The following is a 15629-nucleotide window of genomic DNA, read 5'->3' as shown; positions in this document are numbered from 1 at the left end:
TATGTGTATGTATATATAAATTGTATAGAAGTATTTAAATTTAAAATAAATGTAAAACCTATTTTTGGATGGGGAAAAAGGATTTATTTGGCGACCGTCATCGCGACCGTCATCTCTTCGGCGAAATAAATTTTGTACGTATATATATATTATGTGTATGTATATATAAATTGTATAGAAGTATTTAAATTTAAAATAAATGTAAAACCTATTTTAAGATGGAGAAAAAAGATTTATTTGGCGACCGTCATCGCGACCGTCATCTCTTCGGAGAAATAAATTTTGTATGTATATTTATTATGTGTATGTATATTATAAATTGTGTAGAAGTATTTAAATTTAAAATAAATATAAAATCTATTTTAGGATGGGGAGAAAGGATTGATTTCGCGACTGTCATTGCGACCGTCATCGCTTCGACGAAATAAATATTGTACGTATATTATTATAATGTACGTATAATAATAGTAATATTATTGAAGTGAAAACTTCTTTAAAGATGTTGTGCACTTATTAGATGGGAAAAAATTATTGAATTCGCGACCGTCATTGCGACCGTCATCGCTTCGGCGAAATAAATTTTGTACTTACACATATATTATCATGTATATGTATATATAAATAGTGTATAATGCACGCAACGCGTATATAATATTGGTATAACACGTATTTTTGGATGGGGATAAAGAATTGATTTCGCGACTGTCATCGTTTAGTCGAAATAAATTTTGTATGCATATATATTACCTTCTTTTTCAGCCTATTTGCATCCACTCCTGGACAAAGTCCTCCCTATGAGTTCTCCATTCTTTTCTGCTTTGTGATATTTGGTGCCAGTTTCTCCCCATTTTTGCTTTGATGTCGTCTAGCCATCGTTTTTGTGGTCTTCCTCTACTACGACTGTGCTCGCGTGGTCTCCAATGTACAATGTTTCTCGTCCACGTTTTGATGTTTTGTCGTGCCACGTGTCCTAGACAGGTCCGTTTCACTTGCATTTCAATTCTTCCAATTACATATTCCACTTTCGTCCTGTTTTGCACGTCCTCATTTTGTATATGTTCCCTCAGAGATACCCCTAACATAGCTCGTTTGTGTTCGCCCTCTGTGTCGTTCTCAATTAATTGTCTGGTACCTCTGTAAGTGTCATCGTCTCCATTCTATAGGTCATAATTGGTAGAATACAACTGTTGAATACCCTTTTCTTTAGATTTATTGGTATCTTTTTGTTCTTCAATACATCACTGCGTCTTGCTACTGCTGTCCAAGTCATTCGGATTCTTCTAGTTATTTCTGCCGTTTGATTCTGTTTGCCTAGTTTGATCGTGTGTATCTAGGTATATATACTTTTCGACACTTTCGATATTACTTCCATGTATGTCGATTGTGATATATTGATTTGTGATCACTTTTATTTTATTCCTTTTTGTCCTCTGTCTAACTTCTCTCTCCGTTCTTATTTTTCTTGTTGTTAGACCTTCCGATACATTTATTTGCATAGTTGCATTGTCGTATATGTATTTGAGGAGTATTCTATATCTAGAATCAATCCTTGCGTTATTCATTCCTTCTAGTACGGCCCAGAGTTTTATGGAATCGAATGCCTTATTGTAATCCACAAATGCCAAGTGAAGAGGTTCATTGTATTCGTTGCACTTTCCGATAAGTGTCGTTATTGTTTGTAGGTGTTCTATGGTACTATGTCAACAGGCTGGTAACTATCGAATTTATTTGATAGCCTGTTAGTAATTATTTTGGTAAGCATTCTGTACGGATGTGGCAACAGGCTTATTGCTTTGAAATTTTCGCGTTTGTGGTATCTACATATTAGGTGTATGTATATATAAATAGTATAGGACGCACGCAACGCGTGTATAATATAGGTATAAAACTTCTTTTTGGATTGAGAAAAAGCATTGAATTCGCAACCGTCATCGCTAGATATTAGTAATTTATATACTATAGGTTGAATTGCGTATGTATAAGTTCGAACGAAGTTATAATGGTTGGAGGAGGAATAGAGTGTGTACCCGAAGGAGCTTGCGAAGCAAGCGCATAAGGGGCCACACGGTTCCTACTCCAATCATTATAAGTGATTAGTGTTTAAAGTATTTTTGAAGTTAAAACTTTTGTAGCGATTTTGTGCACTTTCTGGATGGGGAAAAAGCATTGAATTCGTGAACGTCATCGCTTCGCCGAAATAAATTCTGTACGTTTATGTATTATGTGTATGTATATATAAATAGTATAGGATGCACCCTATGGGTATAAATATAATGTGGGTATATCACTTCTCTTTGGATGGGGAAAAAGCATTTAACTCGCGATCGTTATCGACACGGCAGATATTAGTAATTTATATACTATAGGTTGAATTGCGTATAAGTTCGACCGAAGTTATAATGGTTGGAGGAGGGATAGAGTGTATACCCGAAGGGGCTTGCTTCGTAAGAAGTTTTCACTTCTGTCGGCACTCCCACGAGTGCCCTAACTTTTTTTTTGTCATAGGAATTTCTGTCAGTCTATGTATCATGCTATGGTAGGCTGCTAATTTGTGTTGTGTAGGATGGGATGATGAATTGTGTATAGTTGTGTCAGTATGGGTAGGTTTATGATATAGGTTTATGGTATACATACTGACACAACTATACACAATTCATCATCCCATCCTACACAACACAAATTAGCAGCCTACCATAGCATGATACATAGACTGACAGAAATTCCCATGACAAAAAATAACTTCGAGACAGAACTAAATATCATTAGACAAATAGCAGTAAACAATGGCTATAACGAACAAACAGTTAACAACATTTTAAACCAAAAACTCCATAAGAAAGCCTTGAAATTAGTGTATCCACCACCACAGAAAGAACCCAGTACCTTCTGCTCTCTCACATATACTGGCAAAATAACAACAAAAATAGCCAGATACATAAAAAAGAAAGGAATAACACCAGCTTTCAGAACTAACAACAACTTAAGCAAACATATTAAAAACAATAAAAGCCGAAAGAAAAAGCAACTACAGAGTGGTGTGTACAAACTAACTTGTGGTGACTGTCCGAAAACTTACATCGGTCAAACTGGCAGAACTTTTGACAAACGGATAGCAGAACACAAAAGGGCTTTCAACAATAGAAAAACAGACACTTCTACATACGCACTTCACCTTCTAGATCATAATCATTCTTTCAATGAAGAGTTTCAAATTCTACATATTCAAAATAAAGGCCTTAAGCTATCACTTTTAGAATCAATGGAAATTAATAAATTAAAAAATACAGATATAATTCTGAATAACCAACTCGAGACAAACAGCTCCCCACTCCTCAACCTCTTCAGTTAAAGACTTAAAAAGGCAAACACATTGTAAAATATATCACTTGAGAAAGGCACTTTGCCGAAACAGCTGTAGTAATAACATAGTTGTAATAAATTTTGTGGAAGTATAGAAAAACAAACGTTTTTCAGTGTTTTATTGTGAGATAAAATGAACTTCCATCAAGTAACGGTCGAATCCATCAATTATGTTAATATTTTTTATAGATTTTGACATTTTCATCAATTTTATCTCTCAAATACAGTAACCTCGATAGAACGGACCCCTATTTAACGGACTTCGGATATAACGGACAAAAAATCTGATCAAATGTAAAAGAATTGAATGCAAAAATAAGTCGAATTTTGGATTGACTGCTATAATTGTTAGCAAATCTCATAAACATAGAGTTATCAAAGATATAATGCATCATATGCCCGTCTCTTATTATCAATTATAGCTCTAATGTACACCACAAATATCAAAAATTGGTTTTTTAAAGAATTTGTACCTGCATGCAGTGAGAAAATTTCAAGAGAAGACACTGGAAATACCGCCGAAAGAGGTGAAATGTTTATTGGTTTTAGACAACGTTCCTGCTTATCCCCCTTAAAATATTCGACATTCAAAGATGGCAACTTTAATTTTTGCCAAAAAAGACATCGCTTATCCAACCCATGTATCAATGAATAATATTGGCAACCAAAACGAGTATACTGCAAAAAGTTATTAGATGAAGTAGAAAAGTAAAAAAGTAGCAAACAAAACTTGATTCCTTTTTTAAATTACAAATTTGTACACTGTATCTAAATACAGTACATATTTTCAAAAAAAAAATTGATTTTAAACCTATTTTTATATAACGGACTTTCGGCTTTAACGGACTTCCCGTCCCCCCAATTAGTCCGTTATATCGAGGTTTTACTGTACTACATTATAATAGTGTAATATTTGTGAGGATTATCTGTTCGGGATTGATTAAAGAAATGAGTTTAAATTTCTTTGTAATAGATAGCTGTAACATACCTAATCTATTTTGGGATTAATAAGCAGGCGACTGGTGTATTATATTGTTTAAACTGTGTATTATATTTTTGTAGGTTATCTGTTCAGCGATTGATTACAGAAATGAGTTTAAAATAAATTTCTTTGTATGTAACAGATAGCTTACCTTAAGGAGTTTCATAGTCTACTTTGCCATTAAGTAGGCGACTTTTGTGGCTGTCATGTGCCGAAAGTATTTTACAGATTTATTTATTTATTTTTAATTAATTTATTTTCGAGGAAGGAAACATTGTTCATTTTTTAAATAATAGACTGTTATTTTTGATAGTTCCTTAGAAGTCAGCAAAATTTTATATACCTTTGTATAATATTTAAATATAAAAATGAATCCCAAGGTATCGATACTTTATGGAGACAAATTCACTTCTAAAAATCCAATCATTGTGTTCATGGAAAAACTCATCAAGTACAAAAATTGGCTTAAAATCTTAACATATCTGGTTTTACTTATTCTTTAAAGTTGCATTTAAAAAATCCTAATATTCAAGTCAGGTGAATTTAAAAAACAATTTGTTCCTTTAAGGGGAACGACTCAAAATGTCGCCTGTCAAAATTTTCAATGTTTTTTAAATATAGGTATTCATGTTTTTCGAATCCTGAGAAAACTAATAAATATTTTTGAAAAATTTAAACGCAAAAATTGCAGCAAAAATGATACTATAACGGTAAAAGTGACATTACAGTGAATTTTTGGACTTTTCCAAACTTTTAAAAGGGCCACTTCAACTAAGACGTTTTGATATAAATGGAAGTAAATTTGTGTGGCGCGATGTTAAATGGTTTTCATATGGCACTGACGAAGGCATCGTTAAGTACAAAACATCCCTAAAACCAGAAGAGCCATTTAAGTGCATTTTATTTTGCCAAAGGGGAAAATCTAAGGTTCCATTAACTATATTTTTCCATAAGGGGAACCCGAAAGGTGCTTCACCGGATCCTTAAGCATAAGCAGAGAGAAAAAGAAAGATTTATTAGGTATTTTGAATTTAATAGATTCAGAATGCCATGCATTTTATGAAAATTTACCAGACGGCAACAATGTTAGTGATACAGATTATGTTTGTGATTCGGACGATAGTGTTTAAATAATATCCTAAACAAAATTTCCAAATAAATAATTTAAAAAAACCTCTTTTTTACTTACCCACTGACAATACAAAGGGGCTTAAGTATGGGTAACAATAATGTGATACCTGTTTTATAATTTGGAAAAGAGACATATTATGTTACAAAACTAATAAAAAATAATAATATTTCAAAAAGTACAATATTACACAAATATCACAAAAGAAGATTAATTAATAAATCAACCTTACTCTGGTTAAAAAGGCTTTATATATATTGTTATTTTGAAATATTTAGTGGGTGCATAACTCATATTTACTCTGTTGCTAATATTGCCAACTCCTAAAAATGACTAACTAGGTGACTTATGCCCCCTTTCCTTTGAACCACAGAATTATCCGTGCCACCTCCAGTTCCGATGAGCATGGATAATCGGGGTTCTACTGTATTTGTATTTAATACTGTGCCATCCTCATTTTAAAAAGCAGACTTTTGCTTTTTTGCACAAAAGTATGTAGTTAATTAGAATTAATTTTTTTTTTTTTTCATTTACCAGCAATCACTAAAACAACCCCAAGTTTGACATTTGATAGATAGGACTTTTTAACTAAGTAAGTATTAATAATGTACAAGTTATTTAGAATTATTAATTTTTCAGAAATGACTTTTTTAGTTTAAATATGAATGACAATTAAAATTTTACGGTATTGCTAATAGTATGCGATCTACCTGAAGGATTGGCACAAAATAATGAAATTCAAGAAAACTCTTAGAGAAAAACATATTTATTCACAAGTAATAAACATTTGGCGTAATAGACTTGGAAAGGTCGAGGCTCTTTCATAGGGCTGTAGCACCATTGATGATGATGAATAAACATTCGGAGCAAAATAAATGTAAAATGAAATGAAAGTAAATCTACCAGGCCATTTTATTTGAAAAGAAGCCTTGATATTTACGCATACCCTGGGAAAAGATTACGGTGTTATTTGCATAAAAGTAAACAAACTAAATTTGCATAAAATTTATTGTATATTCCTAAATAGTAGTAGAAATATTTATTGGTACTTAGCAATAAACATTTCGCCTACAAAGGTGCCTTTCATTATAGTGTACAAACCCTTCTGAGAAAAGATTATGGTGATGAGCCCACATGTATACAGTACCGACAAAAACAATCTTTATAAAATAATAAAACGCATAGTCAGAAGAATTATTATTTTAATTTTACAAATTAATACTTTGTCATATCAATTACTATTTTAGTTGGGAATAAGCCACAAAATTGTCCCAATTAAAATAGTAAAATTGATATGACAAATTAAATTAATTTGTAAAATTAAAATAATAATTCTTAGGATTTACACGTTTTATTTACTTTATGAAGATTTTTTGTCGGCAGTGTAATATAATACAGCTTATACACCCCAATCCTCGGTAGACTGTGACTTATAGTAGAAACGCGATGGTAGACATCAATTTTACTAACTGCATTTCTCATTAGATAAGTTTATTAAGGCATATTAATTTAACAGGCAAAACTGTTACGTATTCTATATTTCAGTAAATCAACAAAAAATATCACATCCAATTATTTTTCAAATATCTGTATGAGAAGCGATCAGGTATTCAGATGATTTACAGTAATTTCCCTAGTCATATTATATTTCGTATAAGTGCTAAGTCAACATTAGTTTCACCAGTTGAATGATTTCAACATGACTTACTTAGCCAAAAAGTCCTATCTTCACAATTTTGATGCAGATAGGACGCTTTAACTAAGTATTTAGCATATAGGATGTTTATTCTAAGCACAACGGTTGTTAGTTGTAGAAAGGACGAACAAATTTATGATTTTGTATGATTTGAGGTGGCACAAAGGACTTTCTGACTAAGCAATAAGGTGGTAAATGTCTAATAGTAATGGAATATTGAATATATTATCCTTATCAAGAAAAAACGAAAATTGTACATCAGACGTTTTTACTAAGCAGGGCAGTGTATAAAAGAGCACTTACCGCTTTGGTTTCATATAGAGCCATTCTCTGAATGGAATTTATAATGGGATAAAATACTATTCCACTGTTATCCATGTTGGGGGCGTTGTTTAATAATACTTCCAAAATTTCTTTGTTGTTAATATAATCAATTCTGCATTTTGGATTTTATTTTGAATCCTGGACAAAACTTACTGCCTAAACTAAAAGCATAATATTTCAAAATTTATTAACAATAAAATATATAAAATATTAATAATAAAATTTATGTAGTAAATATTGACAATTAGTTAACCTCAAATTTTGTTCGTAGCTGTCATAAATTTACAGTCTTCTTTTCTTCATACTTCTTTTTACGAACAAGTAACGTCTTTAGCATAATGGTTAACTGGAGATTATTTTGAATTAAATTATGACTTTTATATTTACTAATTATTGTAAAGTTAATCCTTGTTATGATCATTCAATATAGGGAAAAGAGGTCTACATTTGAATTGTACAATTTTGAATTGTATTTGAATTTCGCGCCAGTTTTGGGTTTTGGTATAAATAAACGGTTGTTGGTTCGGTAGATCGGTCGCCGTTCCGCGGTTCGGTACTCGGTACTTTACCGGACTAGTTTGTTGTTTTGTCATAAGTCTATTTGGAGCTTCCACTATTTTTAATGCTTTTTTATTTATTATCTTCAAGGTAAGTTTTTATATAGATATATTTTTTATGCCCTAGGCTTCGTTTTCGTTTTAGATCTTTGATTTCTATAATAAGTAGATAGGCTAGTAATTTACCTATATGTAATGGCTTAGTCAGGTCAAATATGAACATTTAGTAGCTGGATTATCGGGTGGCATAACTTCAACCCTATATTTAACCGTGGATATTTAGATATAGTGGAATTGTTATTGAAAAGATCAGCCAACGTAAACTTGTCTACTTCACGGTTTCTAATTACACCTCTACATCTTGCAGCCATATGGGGTCATCTCGAAGTGGTAAAATTATTGATCACATATGGTGCATCATTAGAAACGAAATGTGATATTGGTTTATCAAAGGAGTACAGGTTAATGCTTAATTATTCTTGTTATAATCGTACCCAGGTCAAGAAGGATCTAAAAGATGAATGTAATTACATTCAACTTCAGGGTAACTTTACGACAGCTCTAACATTAGCCGCGGATTGTGGAAACAAAGAAGTTGTCAAGTTATTAATCGAATACGGAGCTGATGTGAACAACACGAATGGTGATGGCTATACTGTTTTGCATATAGCTTCTGAAAATGGTGATACAGAAATAGTTAGCCTCTTGCTTCAAAAAAAGTTAGACCTGGCTAGAATTAATTTATGTGGTAGTGCTCCTTTACATTTAGCCTCGGTTAATGGAAGTGAAGTTATGGATCTGTTATTACATGAAGGAGCTGATGTAATGGCAAAAGACAGTTATGGCCAAAGACCATTGGATATTGTTTGTGTCATGATTAACCTAAAATTTACCGGAACTATGCGTAATTCCCAATACAGTATAGAAAATTTTAAGCACAATGCGAAACTTCTAATAAAATTTATGTTGTTAGTAAGTAAGGATATAGAAATAAACATCGAATTCCTTGAAGACGCATTCTTTCGTGAATATAAAAGAAAATATCAAGAAAATATTGAACAAATGGAAGCCTGTCTCATAAAAAATACCACAGTTTCTTTGTATAGCTTTGTACAGGCCTTATATTGTAACAAAAAGAAACTATTAACGTTCCTATCCAACCACCAATTACGTCAAGAAGTTAAACATATTGATAAATATATTAGTAGATATAAGGAGTATTCAAGCATTGTACCAATGGTCATGAAGAAAGTACAAGAGGGTCTAAGAAGATTGGATTTACTGGAAGTAGCTGATACTGCAATGAAAATGATTGCCCCTAACCTAGTATTGGATTGTCGACAAATAATTTTAAATTATTTAAGTGATGGCGATCTTCACAGTCTCACAGAATCTGTAAGTTTTCTAAATCGTTGATGTGACGGTTTCTCGTGATTTTTGTTGTATGTATGTTTAATTTCTGTTCGCGGTCTTATGTAAGATTCCTATAATTTTGACCACATACAGTGAGGACGTATTTGGAATAAATTCATCTTCTCGGGAAAGGGCGACTCTGGAGATAAATACTGAAACAGGTCGATTTTTATTTTTAAATTATAATTTTTTGGCATATATATCATACTAGTGACGTCATCCATCTGGGCATGATGACGTAATCGATGATTTTTTAAATGAGAATATTGGTCGTGTGATAGCTCATTCGAAAGGTTATTTAATTCTCTATTCACTAGTATAAACATTAAAATAATTATTTATACAGGGTGGCCAAAAAAAATGTTTGAATTAAATTAATTGAGACAAAAAGAGGAATGTATGTAATTTATTTAATGAAAAATACATTTTACTGCTGTCAGAAAACAGAAAAAAATGTTAATTTGAAAAATAAACCTTGCTTTTCGCTTAAATTAAATGGTCACACTGCTATGAGGCAGGTGGGTGGTAGGTTTAATATTGAATTTAAGCAAAAAATAATATTTATTTATCAAATAAGCATTTTTTCTTACATTCTTCTTTTTGTCTCAATTAATTTAATTAAAAAAAATTTTTTTTGGGCACCCTGTATAAATATTTATGTTAATGTTTATACTAGTGAATAGAGCATTGAATAACCTTTCGAATGAGATATGACACGACACCTATTCTCATTTAAAATAATCGTCTATTACGTCATTACGCCCAGATGGATGAGGTCACTAGTGATATATACTATGCCAAAAAATTATAATTTAAAAATAAAAATCGACCTGTTTCGAGATTTATCTAAAGAGTCGCCCCCATTCTCGATAAAATGAATTTATTCCAACTCAAACGCCCTCACTGTATAACTGTTTAGTTATTTTGAAATCCCTCAGAAAATATTTTGTTAAAATATACCTAGGTATATAAGTGTTATGTTAGGTGGACATAGGTGGACTCTTTTAAATTTACCCATTATCTTCACAATAGTTGTGTAAATATTACACCTCCAGAAATAATGGTTACAACTGTTATACAATCAAGAAGCTGATGATGACACTAAGTTGAGTTCACATTAACTGAATAGCAAATATTTTTTTACTTAAGTTTTTTTCTTTTAAATAATTAGTTTATTTATTTGCCGTTGTTTTTTTCTTTTGGAAAAAATTAAATACATTATTTTTTCTACTGTATTATAAATATAATTGTTGCTTTCTTTTTCAATAGAATATAAGTAAGTATGATCATTTGTGTTATAAAATATAATAATGTGAACAACAGCTTACAATTTTTTGACATTAATTACCTGACAACACTGTTCTTACAGAAACGTCTCCATAACAGAAACATACCTACAAAACGTGGTCCGACCTTCTAATATAGCTATATCGTTTTAAATTATGTTTCTCTCAGTTCCTGCTGTTGACAGCGCATACTTATCTACGTTTTATACCTAATACCTACGTTTATCTAATTTTAAATATATTACGTTAAGTCAACCTCCTTTCATTGTATATCCGTTTTATATCAATAAAGTATTTTGTATACCTAATGTATGTTTTATTTCATCAAATCTGCTACCTTAGGCCTGGATCCGAGATACCAAAAAAATTTTTATTAATAACAAGCTGAAAATTTGTAACGCAGTCTAGTCAGACAAACTTTCATGTACGGGACCACTGGAATAGGGGAAGTTTTAATTGTGGAACAGGTTACAGGTTTCGAACGTCAGACTACGAAAACGTCCCATGTATTTTGTCTTGTCAAACACAACTTCCAATTGATTTGTTACCCTTTCATTCAATTTTCATGCAAAAATCAGACTGCAATTTATCATTAACATAATTTCTGTCATTTGACATGTTCTTCGTGTAGGACTTATTAAAATGCCCAACATATTTGTCGGACAAACATTTTTTCATATACAGTAGACTCCCTCTATAACGAGAACTGAACGAGCTATTATATAAAGTTTGATATTGAATTAACTTAAAAACAACCTGCTAGTTTTCACAATCATAAACTTGTCAGGACGACACCCTTATCATTTTCCACAATTAAAACTTCCAGTGTTTCCAAATAGACACTGTTAAGCTATTAACAAATTTTCTGCTTGCTATTAGTAAACTTTTTTTGGTACGCGGATCCAGGCCTATGCCAGCCAATGACAAAACCGCAGTACAAAACTATATCTTCTTCTCTTCTGTCAAATAGGTACTTACACTTACTACATTGGAAATATTTTTAAAAAAGAATGTGTGTGTACTTTGTACGCACGTAAGAAGTTATACTTCTATTATAATATAATTTCAACGAAATAAATATACCTACTTAACAGTTACAATACAAAAAATTAACAATAATTACCAAAATTTAACCAAAACTTAACAATGCCAAATATTAAAAAAAAAACGAAAAAAGTATGAGTCGTCCAGGAATTAAACCCGCAACCTTGCGAATTCTCAATCTCTGGTCCAATGCTCTACCAACAAGACCATCAAGGCACATACTATTAACGTATCAGATATACATATTTACACATCACGGTGACAAGTGAAATATAAAAATAGATGTTTTATTATTTTACGCCCAAGGAAGACAAATCCAAAGACACAAAATTATAATAAAAAACCTTTTAAACCACATTTTTCAAATTGCGCAAGTTGTATTATTAATATTAATGTTAATAAATGAAATATAAATATTATGACGTTTCACAATTAGACAATATAACAAAATTTGATCTACTATTTTTAAAACACTTACCAGTGTAAGATTCTTTAGCTTTGAATAAGCGAGATCGTAGATCGTCCCGGTTGATTGTTGTTATCCACAGTTCTCTACGGCTTCGAGCTAATAGGTTTTTTATCAGTAATTTTGCGGCACTCATACTAGTCACAGTTTGATGGGCTTTCACATTGACATGCAACAATCATCTCTTCTATGTTAATAAGTCCAAAAATATAATATGAAAACTATTTAAAAGGGCAGTATAACCATTAACTAACTTTTTGTTTGTTGTTTCTCTTCCTACAAATTTTAAAACGCAACAACCATACACCATACATAACCAAACCACAGTCCCACAGCTGTGATACAGCTGCCATATTGGATAATTTTTGTCGTGTCATTTGAACATCCAATCAGAACAAAGTTGTAATGCGACTGCGCCGGGATGAAAGGTTTTAATCCTATTAAAATTCACCCTCATATGCGAGTAAAGAAGTATAACTTCAAAAAACCTCCATTCTATTTACAACATACAATATTAGCTATTTATAAACATACAATTGTTTTTTAGCCATTTATAAACACAGGGAAACATGCCTAAAGTCAGAAGCACACAGTCAAATATTTGATCAAATTAGTTTGATCCATATAATAGGTCTGTTCCAACCAACAGTCAAACTAGTCAGAATTCGTCAGCAAACAGTTAGCCAGTGCGAGAACATATGTACATAATACAGTCAGCAGTGCTATTGTGCTATCCCATCTACTCGCGCTGGTTGTCTATTCGTTGATTAGTTTAGGAAACAAAGGTTGAACCTTGCAAAATGGACACAAGTCCGGTTTTATTTTTTTTCTGGTATATCAAGGGGTGCTTATTATAAGACTAACTTTTTCTGAAAAAATTTCGCCCCGGAACCTCCCTTTTCACCCCTTTAAAGGGGGTAATTTGTGGTTTTTGCGGAACGTAGCCCTTCCTGTAACTTTTACAAAAAATTTCTTTTATAGAAATATGAAGAGGACTATATTTTCTACGATTTATTTCCAACACCATCTCTCTATCATCCACCGTTTAGCGGGGGTGGCGCCCTAAATTTGACAAGTTTTTAAAAAAGATGTTTTAAAAAAAATATATTGTTCCCTAACTGTAACGGAAATTAAGAATAAATCATGAGGCAATTATTCACAAATAATTGACTGATTTTTTGGTATAGGTTTCACTTAAGGGTAATTGCCCTTTTTTTAATTACAGGGTGTTACATTTTAAAAAACCTCTTTTTATACCATCTGAACCGTTTATGCTAGAGTAAAAAGACTTTCAGCGATTACCCATGTACTGGTGCTATTTACAAATTTGTATAATGCACCCCCATTTTTTCCCCGGAACCACCCCAAAAAAAAGAAGAATTAATAAATACATTGATTTTCTTGGAATCCTTCACACACAATGCCCTTTATTAATATGCTTCATATATCATTTTGTGGACGTTATTATTACCCATATATGGACACCAAAAGCAATTTCCTAGTACAACCCCTGTAGCAAAAAAAAATAAATAAAATGGGGGGTTGAAAATTTTTTTTGTTTTTTGCTTTTTGATCCATATGAGCATATGCTTCATCAATAGTGCTTTTCAAAAATATATATGGTTATTGCAACATCTCTGCGAATACCACCCCTATCCTTGAAAATATACTGCAGAAACTATCCCTACCCCTATCCCTTGGCGAGCATGTTTTTACGATTTTCTCATTACCTATGTATTCTTTTTAAACAAAACTTATACAAGGTTAAAGACCACTATTTACTCTAAAAATTATGTCCTATTCATGTTTTCGTATAAGCAACCGTTACGGCACAGTGGCGCCGTAAACCTCATATATGCTTTGGCGGGCTCCAGTTTTTGTTTTTTTTTTTTCGTCATCTGTTCGTTTTATTGATAAAGTACTTATGCAAAATAAAACAACACAGTGTAACCTACAAATTATGACTTATGCACATTTTACATTCTTTGCTCCCCAAAGCCACAGTGGTGGCCCAAAATAAATTTTTGCATATTTTCGCCACCTACATGCATTTTATTGCATTAATGCTACCTTAACAGCACAATATTTACCCTTAGGTGGTCGCTGCGTAGTGGCGGATCCAGGGAGGGGTAATGGGGGTGATCACCTCCCCCCCTCTCAAACCAAGTGATATTATATTCAAAGATTATAAAAATATTCATTTATTTTTATAGAAATTTAACCAATTGGCACCCCCCTCTTAACGATGCTGGATCCGCCACTGTCGCTAAAGCATAAAAAGTCATTCTTATAAAAATAATATTAATATAATATAAGTATTTCAATAAAAATAAATGAATATTTTTATAATCTTCAAATATAATATCTCTTGGTTTGAGAGGGGTGGGGGTGATCGCCCCCATCGCCCCTCCCTGGATCCGCCACTGCTTAGCGACCACTTAGGGGTGAATATTGTGCTATTAAGGTAGCATTAACGCAATAAAATGCGTGTAGGTGGCGAAAATATGAAAAAATTTATTTTGGGCCACCACTGTAGCTTTGGGGAGCAAAGAATGTAAAATGTGCATAGGTCATGATTTATAGGTTACACTGTGTTGTTTTATTTTACATAAGTACTGTATCAATAAAACAAACAGATGACGAAAAAATAAACAAAAACTGGAGCCCGTCAAAGCATATATGAGGTTTACGGCGCCACTGTGCCGTAACGGTTGCTTAAACGAAAAAAATGAATAGGACCTAATATTTAGAGTAAATAGTGGTCTTTAACCTTGTATAAGCTTTGTTTAAAAAAAATGAATAGGTAATGAGAAAATCGTAAAAACATGCTGGATAACGTATAGGGGTAGTTTCTGCAGTATATTTTCAAGGATAGGGGTGGTTTGCGCAGGGATGTTGCAATAACCATATATATTTTTGAAAAGCACTATTGATGAAGCATATGCCCATATGGATCAAAAAGCAAAAAACAAAAAAAAAATTTCAACCCCCCATTTTATTTATTGTTTTTGGCTACAGGGGTTGCACTAGGAAATCGCTTTTAGTGTCCATGCATGGGTAATAATAACTTGCACAAAATGATATATGAAGCATATTAATGAAGGGCATTGTGTGTGAAGGATTCCAAGAAAATCACTTTATTTATTAATTCTTCTTTTTTTTTGGACGGTTCCGGGGAAAAAATGGGGGTGCATAATACAAATTTGTAAATAACACCAGTACATGGGTAATCGCTGAAAGTCTTTTTACTCTAGCATAAACGGTTCAGATGGTATAAAAAGGGGTTTTTTAAAATGTAACACCCTGTAATTAAAAAAAGGGCAATTACCCTTAAGTGAAACCTATACCAAAAAATCAATCATCTATTTGTGA

At 32.2% G+C, this 15629-nt stretch overlaps 2 protein-coding genes across 3 annotated transcripts in view; one reads left to right on the top strand and one right to left on the bottom strand.

Annotated features, from left to right (window-relative positions):
* The window catches only part of LOC126879156 (polyphosphoinositide phosphatase), a 101574-nt gene that overhangs the window by 57810 nt on the left and 28135 nt on the right, over positions 1-15629 (bottom strand). The window contains exon 1 of one of the 2 annotated variants that reach the window (XM_050642151.1): positions 7471-7683. The exons of the other annotated variant lie outside the window; for it this stretch is intronic. Coding sequence (XP_050498108.1) covers positions 7471-7545 — 75 coding nt within the window. The 5' untranslated portion in view covers positions 7546-7683. Of the gene's footprint in view, positions 1-7470; positions 7684-15629 lie in introns of those variants that run through there. 2 annotated transcript variants of the gene reach the window in all.
* Positions 8013-15629, top strand: part of LOC126879158 (ankyrin-3-like) — a 33348-nt gene continuing 25731 nt past the window's right edge. The window contains exon 1 of the mRNA XM_050642154.1: positions 8013-8139. The gene's annotated coding sequence lies outside the window, so the exon portion shown is untranslated. The remainder of the gene's footprint in view (positions 8140-15629) is intronic.

Source organism: Diabrotica virgifera, chromosome 1 (genome assembly GCF_917563875.1).
Source record: "Diabrotica virgifera virgifera chromosome 1, PGI_DIABVI_V3a".
NCBI classification, from domain to species: domain Eukaryota; kingdom Metazoa; phylum Arthropoda; class Insecta; order Coleoptera; family Chrysomelidae; genus Diabrotica; species Diabrotica virgifera.
Note: the sequence above shows the minus strand (reverse complement) of the source record. Positions and strands in the feature narration are given on the sequence as shown.